The sequence below is a fragment of the Plasmodium reichenowi genome, chromosome 7 (assembly GCF_001601855.1).
Source record: "Plasmodium reichenowi strain SY57 chromosome 7, whole genome shotgun sequence".
NCBI lineage: Eukaryota > Apicomplexa > Aconoidasida > Haemosporida > Plasmodiidae > Plasmodium > Plasmodium reichenowi.
In genome coordinates, this window is record NC_033652.1 from 396,817 (window position 1) to 412,056 (window position 15,240).

A 15,240-nucleotide genomic window follows, 5' to 3' on the forward strand; every position below is an offset into this window, starting at 1 on the left:
TATATGTCAAAACATTTTCTTTCATTTCTTGAGCTAGTAAGCATAATTCTTCATCAATCGTATTTCCTTGTGAGAAATCTAGATTTTTTTTTTTTTTTTTTTTCTCAATTTTTTTAAAGAAATCTTTTTTTTTATAAGCTAGTGTATGTTCATAAATTAAGTTATCAAATTCATCAATCTGTTCACCCCATTCTTTAATAATATCGTCTTTTAAAATTTCAATATTATCATTATTTTTATTATTATTATTATTATTATTATTTTTATCGTGTGTATTATTTATATCATTTTCGTTATTATCTTTTTTATTATTTATGTTGTATGAACAGTCATTTGTTATATTTTCATCCACTACATTTTGTTTTATCATATTATCATTACATGTAATGGAAAGTTCATCTTTCTTTTCAACATTTATCAAATTGTTATTATATTCATTTTTTATTTCTTCATTACTTCCTATTGATCTTTTATTATTAGGATAACAAGTAAGATCATTTGTATCATGATGCTTATAAGACATATTCATTTTATCATTACAAATATTGAATGTATTATCACCTTTTCCATCATTATCATAATTTTTATCATTCATATTGTCATTCTTAATATTATTTGTATGTTCATTTACTACACCCTCCTCATTATTAATTACCTTTTCTTTTATTTTTGCATCTCTTTTAAAATTGTCCTTTTCATTTTTTATTGCTTTTTCTAAAGCTTCTTTTTTAAAAATTATTTTTTTTAAAATGTCATGATCAGTAAGATCATCAGAGTTATTTATCTTCCCCTTAAGCGAAAGGGAAAGGTCGTTAATATAAGAATTTAATTCATTTATAAATAATATAATCTTTTCTTTTTCTTCTTCCTCTTCTTTAAAATTATCACATGTTATTTCTACTTCTCTGAGAAATTCAAAAAGTTCGTCGAACACAATCATGTTATATATATACAAACATACACATTTATAAACAATTAAAACGTACAATATATATTATACTGCTCAAAAGAAAATAAGAAAATAAAAAATAAAAAGTAAAAAAAGGGAAGGGAATAAAAATAAATATATTACATATATATTTATTTTATACCATTTTATCATATAAACAAAATAAATGTGATAAATTATAGTAATTTATATATATATATATATATTTTTTAATTGGGTACATATATATATAATTTAAGAATACAATTTTTTATTGGTAACATACATTAAGCTCCTATTTATATAAGCTTCATTTTAATGTAATTTTTATTTTTTTATATATGATATTTTATATATTATATTAGAATACAATATGAAAATATAAAAGAAAAAAAAAATAAGAAAAAATAATTAAATTGTAACGTATGTAAAATATAAAATAAATATAACCCATAAAAGAAACATAACATATATATATATTTATTTATTTATTTATTTTTTATTTTTTATTTTTTATTTTTTATTATTTTTTTTTTTTTTTAATTATTATAAGAACCGAAGAAGGTATTCATTTTGTCCTATCATTATTTGAATAATTTATTTACACAATATATATCTTTCACATTTCCTTCACAGCACATTTGTATTTATTGTCTTTTCCATGGTGAGCAGATGATGAGAAATTTTTTCTTTTCCTTAACAGGAATGTCTTTTCTAAAGTCTAATTCGAAGCATAATAATAATAAAGTGTTTTGGTTAATACAAAAAAGAGGACGTAAATATATTCCTTTTTATGATATAAATAAAAAAAAACAGAAAAAAAAAGGATTTAATGAAGTACATGAGAAAAAGAAAGAAGATGATGATAATGAAATTAATACGGAAAAAAGAGTAGAAAGAGATGTCGATAATATAGTATCAGATAAATTATCACAAGGTGATAATATACAATTTATGAATAGAAAAAAAGACTATGTATCTTCTACTTATTCTTTACGTTCTAATTTATTACCAGCATTGTCACCTATGAAAGGATTAAAATTGTTATTAAGTTTAAATGATAGTAATTATTTTAATATGTTAAAAAATCATGATTCCAAAATAAATTTTAATTTAATTATAAAGATTGATATAAAAAGAGAATCCTTAAGAGGGATGTGTAACCTAGTGCATAGTGTGGATAAAAATAAAAAAATATTAGTTTTAGTTGATGAAGAACATCACAATTTAAAAAAATATGGAGCTGACTATGTTGGTTTAGAATATATTAACAAAATAAAAAACGGATGGCTAGATTTTAATATATGTATAACCAACTTTAAAAATATTAATAAAATTTTATGCATAGCCAAAATTTTAGGACCTAAAAAACTAATGCCCAATATTAAATCAGATACATTAGTAGATAACTTAGAAGAAACTATTAAAAAAATTAAAAGTGGTAATACTATAGAATATAGAAGTGAACCTATTGATTTAGCTACTTTCCAATTATATAATGAAATATATAATTTCCAACAAATAGATTTAAATTCTATAGCACATATTAACGTTCAAATAGCTCCTATAGATATGAACTTTTATCATATACTTGAAAATATGAAATGTTTTACTTCAGAAATTATAAAAAATAATATACATTCTACTCATACGCAAAAAGAAAATAAAACTACATCATTTATTTGGCCACCTATTACTGCAAAACATAAAAAACAAAAAATAAATATTGAAGAAAAAATGAATCTATTTCATAAAAATGATGATTCTTCTCAATCTTTTATATTAGGAGGATATATAACTTATGCTAATTATCCAAAAATATTCCTTCGATCAAATTTGTTACATCCACATTCGGATGGTTATTCTAACTAATATATCATAAATAAATGAACATATTTTCTATGTGTTTGTGTACAGACATTTTACTTTGTACATATATACATACATATATATATATATATATATATATATTAATTTATATACTTTTTATTTTTTTTTATTCCATTTAACAATTTATTTTTATAAAAAATTAAAAAATAAATAAAAACTTAAACCAAATGATTAAATCTATTTTTGTTTTAAAAATTAGGAGAGAAAAATAAAAAAAAAAATTCAAAAGTGTAAAATGCATAAAAATGACATATTAATTACATTAGTAATTAATTTAAAAAAAAAAAAAAAAAAATTCACAAATATCAAAAAATATTAATAAAAACATAAATATGTTGTAATATATAACATACATATTATATTTATGTCTATTATATAAAACAGTATACAATGAAAAAAAAAAAAAAAAAAAAAAAAAAAAGTAAAATAAAATAAAATAAAATAAAATAATCATGTATAAAAAACATTAATAAAATAATAGTTATATGAAAGTTTCAAAATAATTAAAACAGTGTAGAATATATTTATTTACACTTAATTTATTTTATGAACATATATAATTATTTGTCAATAAGACAAAAATTAAGGGACAATAATGAATTATTTAATTATATAATGTATATATATACATATATATATATGTATATGTATATAGATTGTCTACTTTTATTTCAAAAAAAAATAATAAATAAATAAATAAGGCATATATATATATATATATATATATATATATATATATATATATATATATATATATACACCTTACAATAGGACTTTTAATAATAACATCTTATTTTAATAAATTCATAATCTTTTATTTTTATTTTCTACTCTTCAATCTAGAAATTCTTCTTTTCATATAAAAATACACTTCATATATTATATAAGCCTTTAAAATAACTATATATATATATATATATTATATATCCTGTCAATATTAAAAAAGGAACTTATTTAACATATTATCTTCCTGCATAACAAAAACCAAAAAAAAAAAAAAATAATAATAAAAAAAATAAATAAATAAATAATGACTTTGGACAAAATAATTATAAGGTCTTGGAAGTAACAGTAAATGACTCAGGTGTTTAAAAAGAAATACATATATAAATAATAATTTATTTTAATTTATATGGATATTTTGTCTTTATAATATTAAAATAATTATCATATATCATATCATATCATATCACATATACATATATATCAATTTTTTGTTTCATACCTAGTTAAAAATTTTTTCAAGTTAAAAATCTTGTAAAGATAACTTTTCCTTAAATTTCTCATATTTTAATACATCCTCTGGCTGAATTGATATACGTGCATTTTTGAAAGCCAAATCGAAATGCTTTTTGGATAGGGTAGGTACTGGATCATATGTATCTGAATCATCAATTTTAAAACTGTTTTTATTTTTTTTTCTTTGTTCTTCTTGTTCTTTTTTTCTTATATTAAGTAGATGTATAGTTTCTTTAATAGCTTCATTTACAGCACTTTGACAAAGATTTGTAATATCAGCTCCAGAAAAGCCCTCTGTTCGTTTTGCCATATCATGAATATCAACATCTTCATTTAGAGGAGTATTCTTAAGTATAGCTTTAAATATACTATATCTACTTTTTAAGTCAGGTAAAGATATATAAATTAATTTATCTAATCTTCCGGGTCTCGTTAAAGCTTTATCTAATATATCTGGTCTATTAGTTGCCGCTATAATAAAGATTGTTTTCTTTTCATTAATACCATCAATTTCGGTTAATATTTGATTGATTACTCTATCACTTGCATCATTATTAGTATTACTATTTCTTTCTTTTGCTAAAGAATCTATTTCGTCAAAAAATATTATACATGGAGAAGCTGCTCTAGCTTTATCAAATAAATCTCGAACATTTGCTTCTGACTCACCAAACCACATAGTTAATAATTCAGGTCCTTTTACAGATATAAAATTGGCTTTGCATTCATTTGCAATTGCTTTAGCTAATAATGTTTTTCCACAACCTGGAGGACCATATAATAATATTCCTTTATTATAATTAGAATTAAATTTATTATATAAATGCTTATATTCTAATGGATATAAAATGGTTTCTTTCAACTGTTCTTTGACTTCATTCATACCACCAATATCATTCCATGTAACGGTTGGTATTTGTACTTGCCTTTCTCTTAAAGAACTAGGATTACATATATTTAAAGCATGTTGGAAATGTTTAGCTTTAATTGTTAATTTATTTAATATATATGCTGGTATTCTTCTTTCATTTTTATCTAATTTATCATTTGGATTTTTTTTTTTTTTCTGGTTCACATTTGTTTTATTTTTATTTTTTGTTTCTTCATCATCATTACTAAAGAAAAAATTACTTTTTTTTTTGTTTTTTTTTTTCTCCATATCTATTGTAGAATCACTTTTATAATTATCTAACGCATCTGTTTTTTTATCATAACTGGAATCTTTATTCATTTCATTTTTGTCATTTTGTAACAAGGTATTTTTTCTATTTAGTGGGAACATATTAGTGTATGATAACTTGTTACTACTTTCTGTGAGTTGATTTATATAATTTGAATTGTTTGTATGTGAACTACCATAAGGTTCATTACCCATATTTTTTTTATCTTCATCTACACTAATTTTCATGAATTCAATAAAATCTTCTTCATCTAAATCTAGAAAATGAATATGTTCTTTAATACATTGAATAGCAGCTTCAAAACATAATTGAGCTAAATCTGCTCCTACATACCCATGACATTCTTTTGCTATTTTTCTTAAATTAACATCAGGATCTAATTTCATTTTCTTTGTTTTCGTTAATAAAATTTCATATCTTCCTTGTTCATCAGGTACGGGTATTTCTATTTCTCTATCAAATCTTCCAAATCTTCTTAAAGCGGGGTCAATTGAATTAGGTCTATTCGTCGCAGCTAAGACTAATACATTATTGTTTTTTTTTAAACCATCCATTAAAGTTAATAATTGGGATACAACCCTTTTTTCTAGTTCATTATTACTTTTACTTCTTTTATTAGCAATTGAATCAATTTCATCAATAAAAATAATACATGGTGTTTTTTCACTTGCTTTTTTGAAAATTTTTCTTAGTTTTTGTTCTGATTCTCCAATATGTTTTGACATAATTTCGGGACCATTAATAATATAACAATATGCATTACTTTCATTAGCTATAGCTTTAGCAATAGATGTTTTCCCTGTACCTGGTATACCATGCATTAATACACCTTTAGGTGCTGATATTCCTATACTCATAAAAATTTCCGGATATTTTAATGGCAATTCAATTAATTCTCTAATTTTGTTTAACTGTTTTTTCATACCTCCTAAATCTTCATAAGTAATATCATCATTATTTTCTTCATAATCTTCTCTCTTTAAATATTCTTCTGCTAAGGTCAATTGAGAATGTTCTCCTATACAACCAAATTCTTCATTTTCACTTTCTTCTGATATAATTTTTAATACTTTAAATTCGATTTTATTATTTTTATAATATATATATATATTACTGTTCACACGTAATGGTTTATAACTATTCTTTAAATATGGATGTATGACAGCTTTTTCTAATTCTTCTCTACTTAAATTAGGTATGGTATCACTAAATGGGCTTAAGACGACATTACGTATTCTCTTAGCATTCATAAAAGGATGGATTTTTATTATATCATTATGCATAAGTCTTAAGTTTTTTTTCATAGCAAAAGATATAACAACATAATGTTTTTTTAAACTTCTATCTAATCTAGCAATACCAAGCATTTCTCTTTTTTTTTTCCCTTTTAATAAAACAGTAGCACCATCATTGATATTTAATTCATCCATCTTTTCTTTACTCATATATATATCAAAATTGTCTAGGTTTTCATCAATATTTTCTACAAGACAGTATGTAGGAAATTTTCCACTGTCCAATGCTTTAAGAAGAAAATTGGTTTCTTTATCGTTAACACCTTTTTGTGTTTTTTCATTATAATAAGAATTATTTTTCCCACCATTATTATTATTATTATTATTATTATTATTATCATTATTATTATTACTATTATTATCGTGGTCATTCGGAGAATAACGCTTTTCATCCATAGGAACATTTTTTATTCCTTTTTTTACATTCGCATTATTATTTTTTTTACCTGACCAAAACATAGTAGATATAGTTCCTAATATATCATTTTGTAAAATGTGTGATTTGAATTTTTTTACATATTTGTTATTTAAATTTTTTATTTTATCATCACTTTGTTTATTTTCCACTTTATTAATATAATTCGTATGATTTTTATTATCATGTGTAACGATAACCTTATTATTATTATTATTATAACTATTTGTTATTTTTTCTCTTTCTTTAAAATAATCCACTTTTTCCAATACCTTTTGGGTTGTATTATGTATCTCCTTTTTTCCTTCACCAGAGGCCAAATTATTTGGCTTTTTTTCAACAGTCATTTCATTATTGTTCTTATGAGTACTTAAAGTATCATTTGATTGATCATTTTTATAATTAATTTGTATAAAATGTGCTGTATTATTATTGTGCTCATATTTATCATTTACATTACTGTAACTTTCATTTTTATTTGTTTTTTTTTTTTGGTTCTCTAGCTTATTGGTTGTTATGGACGTACTGATTGAGGCCAAAGGATTTTTCCTTATTTTCGACCCCCAAAGAAAATGTCCAATTCTATTATTAGCAAAATGATTTGATTGTTGATTATTCCATTTATTATTTATATTCCACAAATTGTTGTTATTATGATAATTATTTATGTTAATAGCATATGAATAATTTGGAAGAAAAACAAAAAAATAAAGTATAATATAACATGATAAATATTCTGTAAAAGAAAAAAGGGGATAATGCATTTTTCTTACTTTCATTCTTTTATTTTTACATTTTTTTGCTTTCCTTGATTTTTTTTTTTTTTTTTTTTTTTTTCAAAATAAGATATAAATAATAATATATTATAATATATATGTTTGTTTGTATATATACATATATAATTATATATTATTATGTTTTTTATATATTTTTTTTTTTTATTGATTGATTCTCTAAATATGGTAAATATATAAATACTTTTATATATTCTATTTCCCAAATTATTTAGAGCATTTTTTTTTTTTTCTTTTTTTTTTATTTTGTTTAATAATTCTATATATTAAAAAGGACTATTTCAATTGAATTTATTATTAAGTGTAAGCATCAGGTATTAAAAAAATATATATATATATATAAATACACATATTTAAAATATTTTATTATATACAAATATATATATATATATATATATATTATGTAATTTAAAAAAAGAAAAAAAAAATTAACAAGTAAAACATAATTTTATTATATAAAAAAATATATATATTTTTTATGCATATAGGTATAATTATATATATATATATATATATATATATATATATAAATAATTGAGTAATATCAATTTTAATTTTTAATTTTAAGCTTAAAATTTTTTTTTTTTTTTATCCGAAAATCTATACACAATATAAAATATATATATATATAAATATATATATTAATGGAGATATTATTTATTATAAGTAGTATTATAAATATTTAATAAAATTTTATTCTATTTATTTCATAAAATAAATGTAAGTATTTTAAATTAACACTTTTTGCTTCCTCATTATATTCTAAAGGAAAAAAAAAAAAAAAGTAATAATATAAAAAATAATATAATATATAAAAATAAGAGGCAGAGTCCAATTAAAAAAACATGTTTTTTGGTTTCTTTTTAACATGTTAAAATATTATATCTATATATATATATATATATATATATATATATATATATATATATATAATAGTTCTTTTATATGTTCTCTTAATTGCAGGGGATAGGAAATTATGAAAATAACTTGGTTCAACATTAAGATTGAATTAATAACTTTTATTATACTTTTATTTGTTGTGTAAATTATTATAGTTTAAATATATTTTTGAATACTACCAGATTTGAAGTTTTCAAAAAAAAAAGGAAGGTAACAAAAATGGATGATAAAATAATAATATAAAAAAAAAAAAAAAATGAAAATATTTCAAAAACTATAAATAAATAAATAAATATATATATATATATATATATTAATATTATTTTTACATAATAATAATGAAATCTTATTAATGAACGTAACAAAAAAATAAAAACAAGTTAAAAAAAAAAAAAAATATATATATATATATATATCAGGTGGATGACATATATAAATGTATAATATTATATACATATATATATATGTGTGTATATATTTATATATGTATATTTCTGTTATGTGTAATATTTTCTTATATTCATTAATATTTACAATAATTTTTAATGTCATATTATCTTCATAACCTTGATATATATATATATATATATATATGTATATTTTCGGATTATTGTTCTATGATTACATATATTTTATTTTATTTTTTATGAATTATTGATAAATTTTTTTTTTGAAATATAATATATGGTAATAGCTGATAAATTACCAATAGTATGTATAGACAAATGATATAAAGTACTGTATGAATTGTAACTAAATTTTTTTCCTATAAAATAAAAGCTAGCTACAAGTATAGACGAACAAAAACAAATGAATACACATAATGAATTTATATAAAACGAATATATTATGTGTGTTATTATACTACACAGCATCATAGCTATGTCAATATTTCTTCTTAACCCTAATTCTGGTTTTCTCCAATGTAATATAGAGGTTACAAATAAACCCATATTTATTATTGATAAATAATAAAACTTGCAATACATTGAAAATATAAATGAAAATGATAATTGAAAAGATGATAAAAATAATATATGTTCACATTCGTAACTTACATATTTACAATTCATTTTATTCCCAAATAATATATTATTATTCTTTTTATTATTTTCATTACTTATTATGTTGTACTCTTTTCCTTTTTTTATATCGCTTATATTATTAGAATTTACATTAACATCATTCGTATTATTTTCACTTGTATTACTATCACTAATATTATTATCATTCGTATTATTGTCACTCGTATTCGTATCAGTAGTATTATTATTTCCAACATAATTTTTATCGTACATATTCGTATTCCTAGGATTATAACCACAAGTATTACTACTACTACTTTTATAATCTTTCATTTTTATATTTATATAAATAAAAAAATAACAAAATGTACACAATATAACAAAAATATAAAAAGAAAATGTAAAATTTAACAAATATATAGATTACAATAAATAAAATATAAACATATATATATATATATATATATAATGTGAAAAGAAAAAAGAAGAAAAAAAAAATAACAAAAAAAAATATATCAAAAAATTAAATAACTAAAAATCCTTCCATAGAAAAAAAAAAAAAAAAAAATAGACGAAGAAAAAAATTACATATATATATATATATATTATATACTTATAATATAAAAACATAAAAAAATATATTTGTATATACTTAACATATGATGTTGCTAAAAAGACTGTTCTTTTATTTAATTCCTTATTTATAAAATAAAAAACTTATAAAAGTTATGAAAATAAACATGTAACAAATTAAATATATATATATATATATATATTATATATTACTTTTATGATAAGCTCATATACATAAATATATATATTAAGCTATATATTATATTCTATAAATATTACAAAAACTAATTCATATCCTATAGCATGTAATAACGGCATGTCCTACATAATACATATATATTCCTAAATATATATAATATAATGTTACCTAAATAACAATATTATATGATTATATATTTCTATTCTTATTTATTAAATAATACAAATGAAAAAAAAGAAGAAAAAAACGAATAGATATTATAATATAATATATATAAAAACATATATATATATTATATATATATATATATATATATATATATATATATATATTTATATTTTTTTTTTGGATCATACTTTATTAATATATATAATTATGTGGTAAGTATTTAATATTTACATACATAAATATATATATAATATATATAAATATATATATATAATTATTTAATATTTCTTATGAATATTAAAATGAATTCTAATTATATTATTTTATATACATGTACATATTATATATAAAAGAATACATATATATATTATAAAAAAAAAAAAAATCAAATAATAAAAATTATGAATAAAAATATAATTAAAAAAAAACATTAGCCAAAATATTATAAAATAGTCGTCGTAGGTTCATTCATTATTATTTTATATGCAATGGAATATGTAATATATATAAAATATATAAAAATATAAAAACATAATAATAAAAAAAGAAAAAAGAAAAAGAACGGAAGAATATACTTAAAAAGTAAAAAAAAAAAAAAATATAATAAATAAATAAAAAATTAAATAATATAAAAATAAATATATATATATATATATATAATAATATTATATAAATATAAGTTTCATGCATATATTATATATATTTTTTTTTTTTAAATGTACGCTTTTAAAAAAATTAAGAACCAAAAAAAAAAAAAAAAAAAAAATATATTTATTCATACAAAATATTTATAATATATATAATAAATAATATAATAAAAAAGAATATATTTTTTTTGGGTATACAAAAATATAAAAAATACTGAACATATAAAAAATATATATTCAGTGCATATAAATAATTATATTATATAATGTATATATAAATATAATATATATCAAAAAAAATTATGCATGGTTAATATATTAATATATTAATATATATATGAATAATATATTATTATTTTATTATACATAATATATATAATATATATATTATATATATATATATATATATATATATATTTAAGAATTATATATTATTAACTTGTACTTTTTAATATATAATTTTTGTTGTACATAATAAAAATACTTATAGAAAAAAAAATATAATATATTATATATATAATTTTTATTTAAGTATATTATATTATATTATTTCATTTTATTATATTTTATTTTAATTTATTTTAATTTTTGTTTTAATATTTAAAAAATGGTATAAAAAAAAATATTGCTGTTATTATAATAATTATGTGTTAACTAAGCTTAGATATATTTTTTATATATGTTATTTAAAAATGTATATAAAGAAAATATAATTATATTATTTCAATTTATGTAAGATTTCTGTCCTTTATCTTTAAATATATTAAAAAAAAAAAAAAAAAGGAACAAAAAAAAAAAATGATAAAACTTAATAAAAAACTACTCTTATATATTGTTAAATTAAATAAAAATGTAATTATAAGTAAGTGCGAAAAAAAAAGAGATACACTTCTTTTCTTGTTACGTTTTAATAAATGGAAAGGAGCAAGTTATAATTATACAACTAATTTAAAATGTGTGAATAATGATAAGTTATTAAATATGATAAATAATAAAGATAATGATAATGTAGAAAAAAAAACATGTAATGTAATGGAAAAAAAATATTTGAAAATAAATGATTTTTATTATTTTAATATTTATTTAATGAAAGATCAAGATTTTGTTAATTTTGTTTTAAAATATAATTTTTATGAAAATAAAAATATATATGTATCTATACTTATACATTTAAGTTATATTTATAAAAATATAAGTATTGATCAAATTTTAAAAGTATTAGAAAAGGTATATGAACAAAATAAATCATCTTTTTCACACGCATTAATTAAAGGACAACATATTTGTAAGATGTATTCATATATATGTGATAATATAATAAAATTAAATAATATTCAATTAATTACATTTTTAAAATGTTGTTCTTATACTATAAATGATTACCCTCTAGAAATTATTAAAATGATAAATAAATTTCTTATATCAAAATCATTATATAAATTAAATATAAATATTTTGCATGATATATGTAATACTTCTATTAAAATAAAAAAGGATTGTACTTTGAAAAAATTAACCTATGATGAATCAATTGTTTGGATGAATAATAAAATTGTAAACTATTTAAAAAATCAAATTTTAAATATGACTAATATGAATAGTTTTTTTCAAAATGTACCTGTATATATTAATATGATCAAAGAGGAGGAAAATAATATACCTCTACATTTAAATAATTACATGAATAAACCTGAAACGGTACAAAGTGACATCAACATGAATAATAATAATAATAATGATAATAATAATAATATTGATAATAATAATAATAATAATATTATAAATCAACATATGGATGATACTTATCATCGTGATAATCATTTAACTTATATTAATAAAATAGAAAAAGGTAATATAAAACAAACAAATCATATAATACATAAAAATAATATACAAACTTTAGACAATCAACATAATAATTTTCATATAAATGAAAATAAAAATGACTTATCTCAGAAATGGATGAACCCTATTTATAATAATATAAAAAAATGTGAAGATTTTTCTTCATATAATAATATGAAAGATATAGATTTAAAAAACTTCAAAAATAATTGTAAATTAATATTTTTAAACAAAATAAATGAAATTAATATGGATAATGTAATAGCTTCAGTTAGTATCCTTAAATGGCTAGAAATAAAAGACATTTTTATTTATACTCATATTTGTGAAATTGTCTTAAAAAATATTACACATTTTGATACAAAAAAGTTCATTAGGTTTTTGAGAAAATGTCATGCTCTAAAATTTGAAAAGAATATAAATCATCAAAAAGAAAATATTAATCACAATATTGATCATAATGAATTTCATGGAGTTACCAATTTATTTAATACTAACCTAGAAAATATAGAAAATGTAAAAAATATGCAAAATGTAAAAAATGTAAAAGATACACAAAATATAAATAATGTAAACCATTTTAGTAATACCCAAATAGACAAAGGTGACCACGATAAAAATATACAAGTGAATGAAAAAAATAATGCAGAATATATCGAAGGAAGTAATTTATTTCTTCAATTATTAAATGAACGTGTGTATCAATTAAATATAAAAGAACTAAGAAGTATTACATATGGTATATATGGATTTGTAGAAAATATGAAACAGTTTTCTCATTTAAATAATTTAAAGAATAATATGAATTTGTTTTTTTCCATGTGTGTACAATATATAACAAATTATGTTGATAAAGAAATATTAAAAGAAAAAATTTATTTACAAAGTGTTAATAAAAATAATGAAACGCTTTCAAATAATATGGTAGATATAGAAAAGATAAATAGAAATCATAATAAAATGAAAGATGATATATGTATAACAAATGATACAAATTATGATATAAATATGAATAAAGATTATATATATATATCACCATCAAAAGATATATATATAGATAAATTTGATACAACATGTGATCATACGAATAATGAGAAAATAAAATATATATGTGATATTTTATTAAATATAAGTTATTTTAATATTAGTAAAAATCATCGTAAAATTAAATACGTATATGAATATATAAATAAATTAATATCAAATAAAAATGAAGATTTAGATATAAATAATTTATTAGATATTCTAATGTCTTTATCAAATTTATATATAAAAACAAATGATAATTATATTTTTCATACATATAAAAAAGTTATTGAAATTTTACAAAATGAAAAACACAATCATAAAATACAAATTAATGGTCACCATTTTAATAAATTATCAATTGGTATATTACCAATACTTAATGAAGAAAATAAATTAATATCAACATTTTCTCAATATTTACTTTTCTTTGTACAAAATAATATGGTACCATTAAGATCATGTGTTTTCTTATTACAAAATATTATGAAAAATATTAATATAAAATTGAATGAAGCTTTGTGTCTACTCAAATTAGCTATGATAAATAGAATATATATTTTTTTAAAACAAACACATGATTATATACACTCAATAAATCAACAAGATAATAAAGACTTACAAGAAATAGATATTCAAAAATTTTTATTAATACACTCAATTAATGAAAATACATTAATATGTATAATTACCAGCTTGTCTTTAATACTTCAAAATTCAAAATATGGAAGTACTATAAAAAATGATGCCACAAATCTTATTTTAAAAATTATTCCATACGTTTCAAAAACGTCTTTTAAAAAATTTCCCAAAAAACATATTCATGAGGATTTAATCGACATCCTTTCAATTCAGCACGATGATGTAAAGCAGGTGTTGATAAGCAAAATGTAAAAAGTTAAATAAAAGGACCCCTCCCAAAAAAAAAAAAAATAAGTAAATAAATAAATAAATATATATATATATATAATATTTTTCTCTTAATGTGTTTATTAATTTTTTTTTTATACGTACCATAATATATACATTCATGAATAATCAATAAAAATAAAAAAATATACATATAATATATATATATATATAATATATGTGTTCTTTCTTTTTTTTTTTTTTTT

General features: G+C 18.4%; 5 protein-coding genes across 5 annotated transcripts; 2 read left to right on the forward strand and 3 right to left on the reverse strand.

The window, feature by feature from the left end:
- PRSY57_0709000 (hypothetical protein) lies at window positions 1–940 on the reverse strand (the record flags this gene model as incomplete). Its single annotated transcript, XM_012906751.2, has 1 exon — window positions 1–940. A coding segment is annotated over one exon (940 nt), but the record flags the coding sequence as incomplete, so codon positions are not given.
- Window positions 941–1,600: 660 nt separating this feature from the next.
- Window positions 1,601–2,800, forward strand: PRSY57_0709100 (50S ribosomal protein L1, mitochondrial, putative; the record flags this gene model as incomplete). Its single annotated transcript, XM_012906752.2, has 1 exon — window positions 1,601–2,800. One exon carries the CDS (start codon window positions 1,601–1,603, stop codon window positions 2,798–2,800), a length of 1,200 nt encoding a protein of 399 aa, XP_012762206.2.
- A 1,264-nt stretch (window positions 2,801–4,064) lies between these two features.
- PRSY57_0709200 (AAA family ATPase, CDC48 subfamily) lies at window positions 4,065–7,727 on the reverse strand (the record flags this gene model as incomplete). Its single annotated transcript, XM_012906753.2, has 1 exon — window positions 4,065–7,727. One exon carries the CDS (start codon window positions 7,725–7,727, stop codon window positions 4,065–4,067), a length of 3,663 nt encoding a protein of 1,220 aa, XP_012762207.2.
- Window positions 7,728–9,286: 1,559 nt separating this feature from the next.
- PRSY57_0709300 (putative membrane protein) lies at window positions 9,287–10,000 on the reverse strand (the record flags this gene model as incomplete). The annotated part of the gene is made up of 1 exon (XM_012906754.1): window positions 9,287–10,000. The coding sequence occupies one exon, from the start codon at window positions 9,998–10,000 to the stop codon at window positions 9,287–9,289; it is 714 nt and encodes a 237-aa protein (XP_012762208.1).
- Window positions 10,001–12,052: 2,052 nt separating this feature from the next.
- On the forward strand, window positions 12,053–15,019 carry PRSY57_0709400 (hypothetical protein; the record flags this gene model as incomplete). Its single annotated transcript, XM_012906755.2, has 1 exon — window positions 12,053–15,019. The coding sequence occupies one exon, from the start codon at window positions 12,053–12,055 to the stop codon at window positions 15,017–15,019; it is 2,967 nt and encodes a 988-aa protein (XP_012762209.2).
- Window positions 15,020–15,240: the final 221 nt, after the last annotated feature.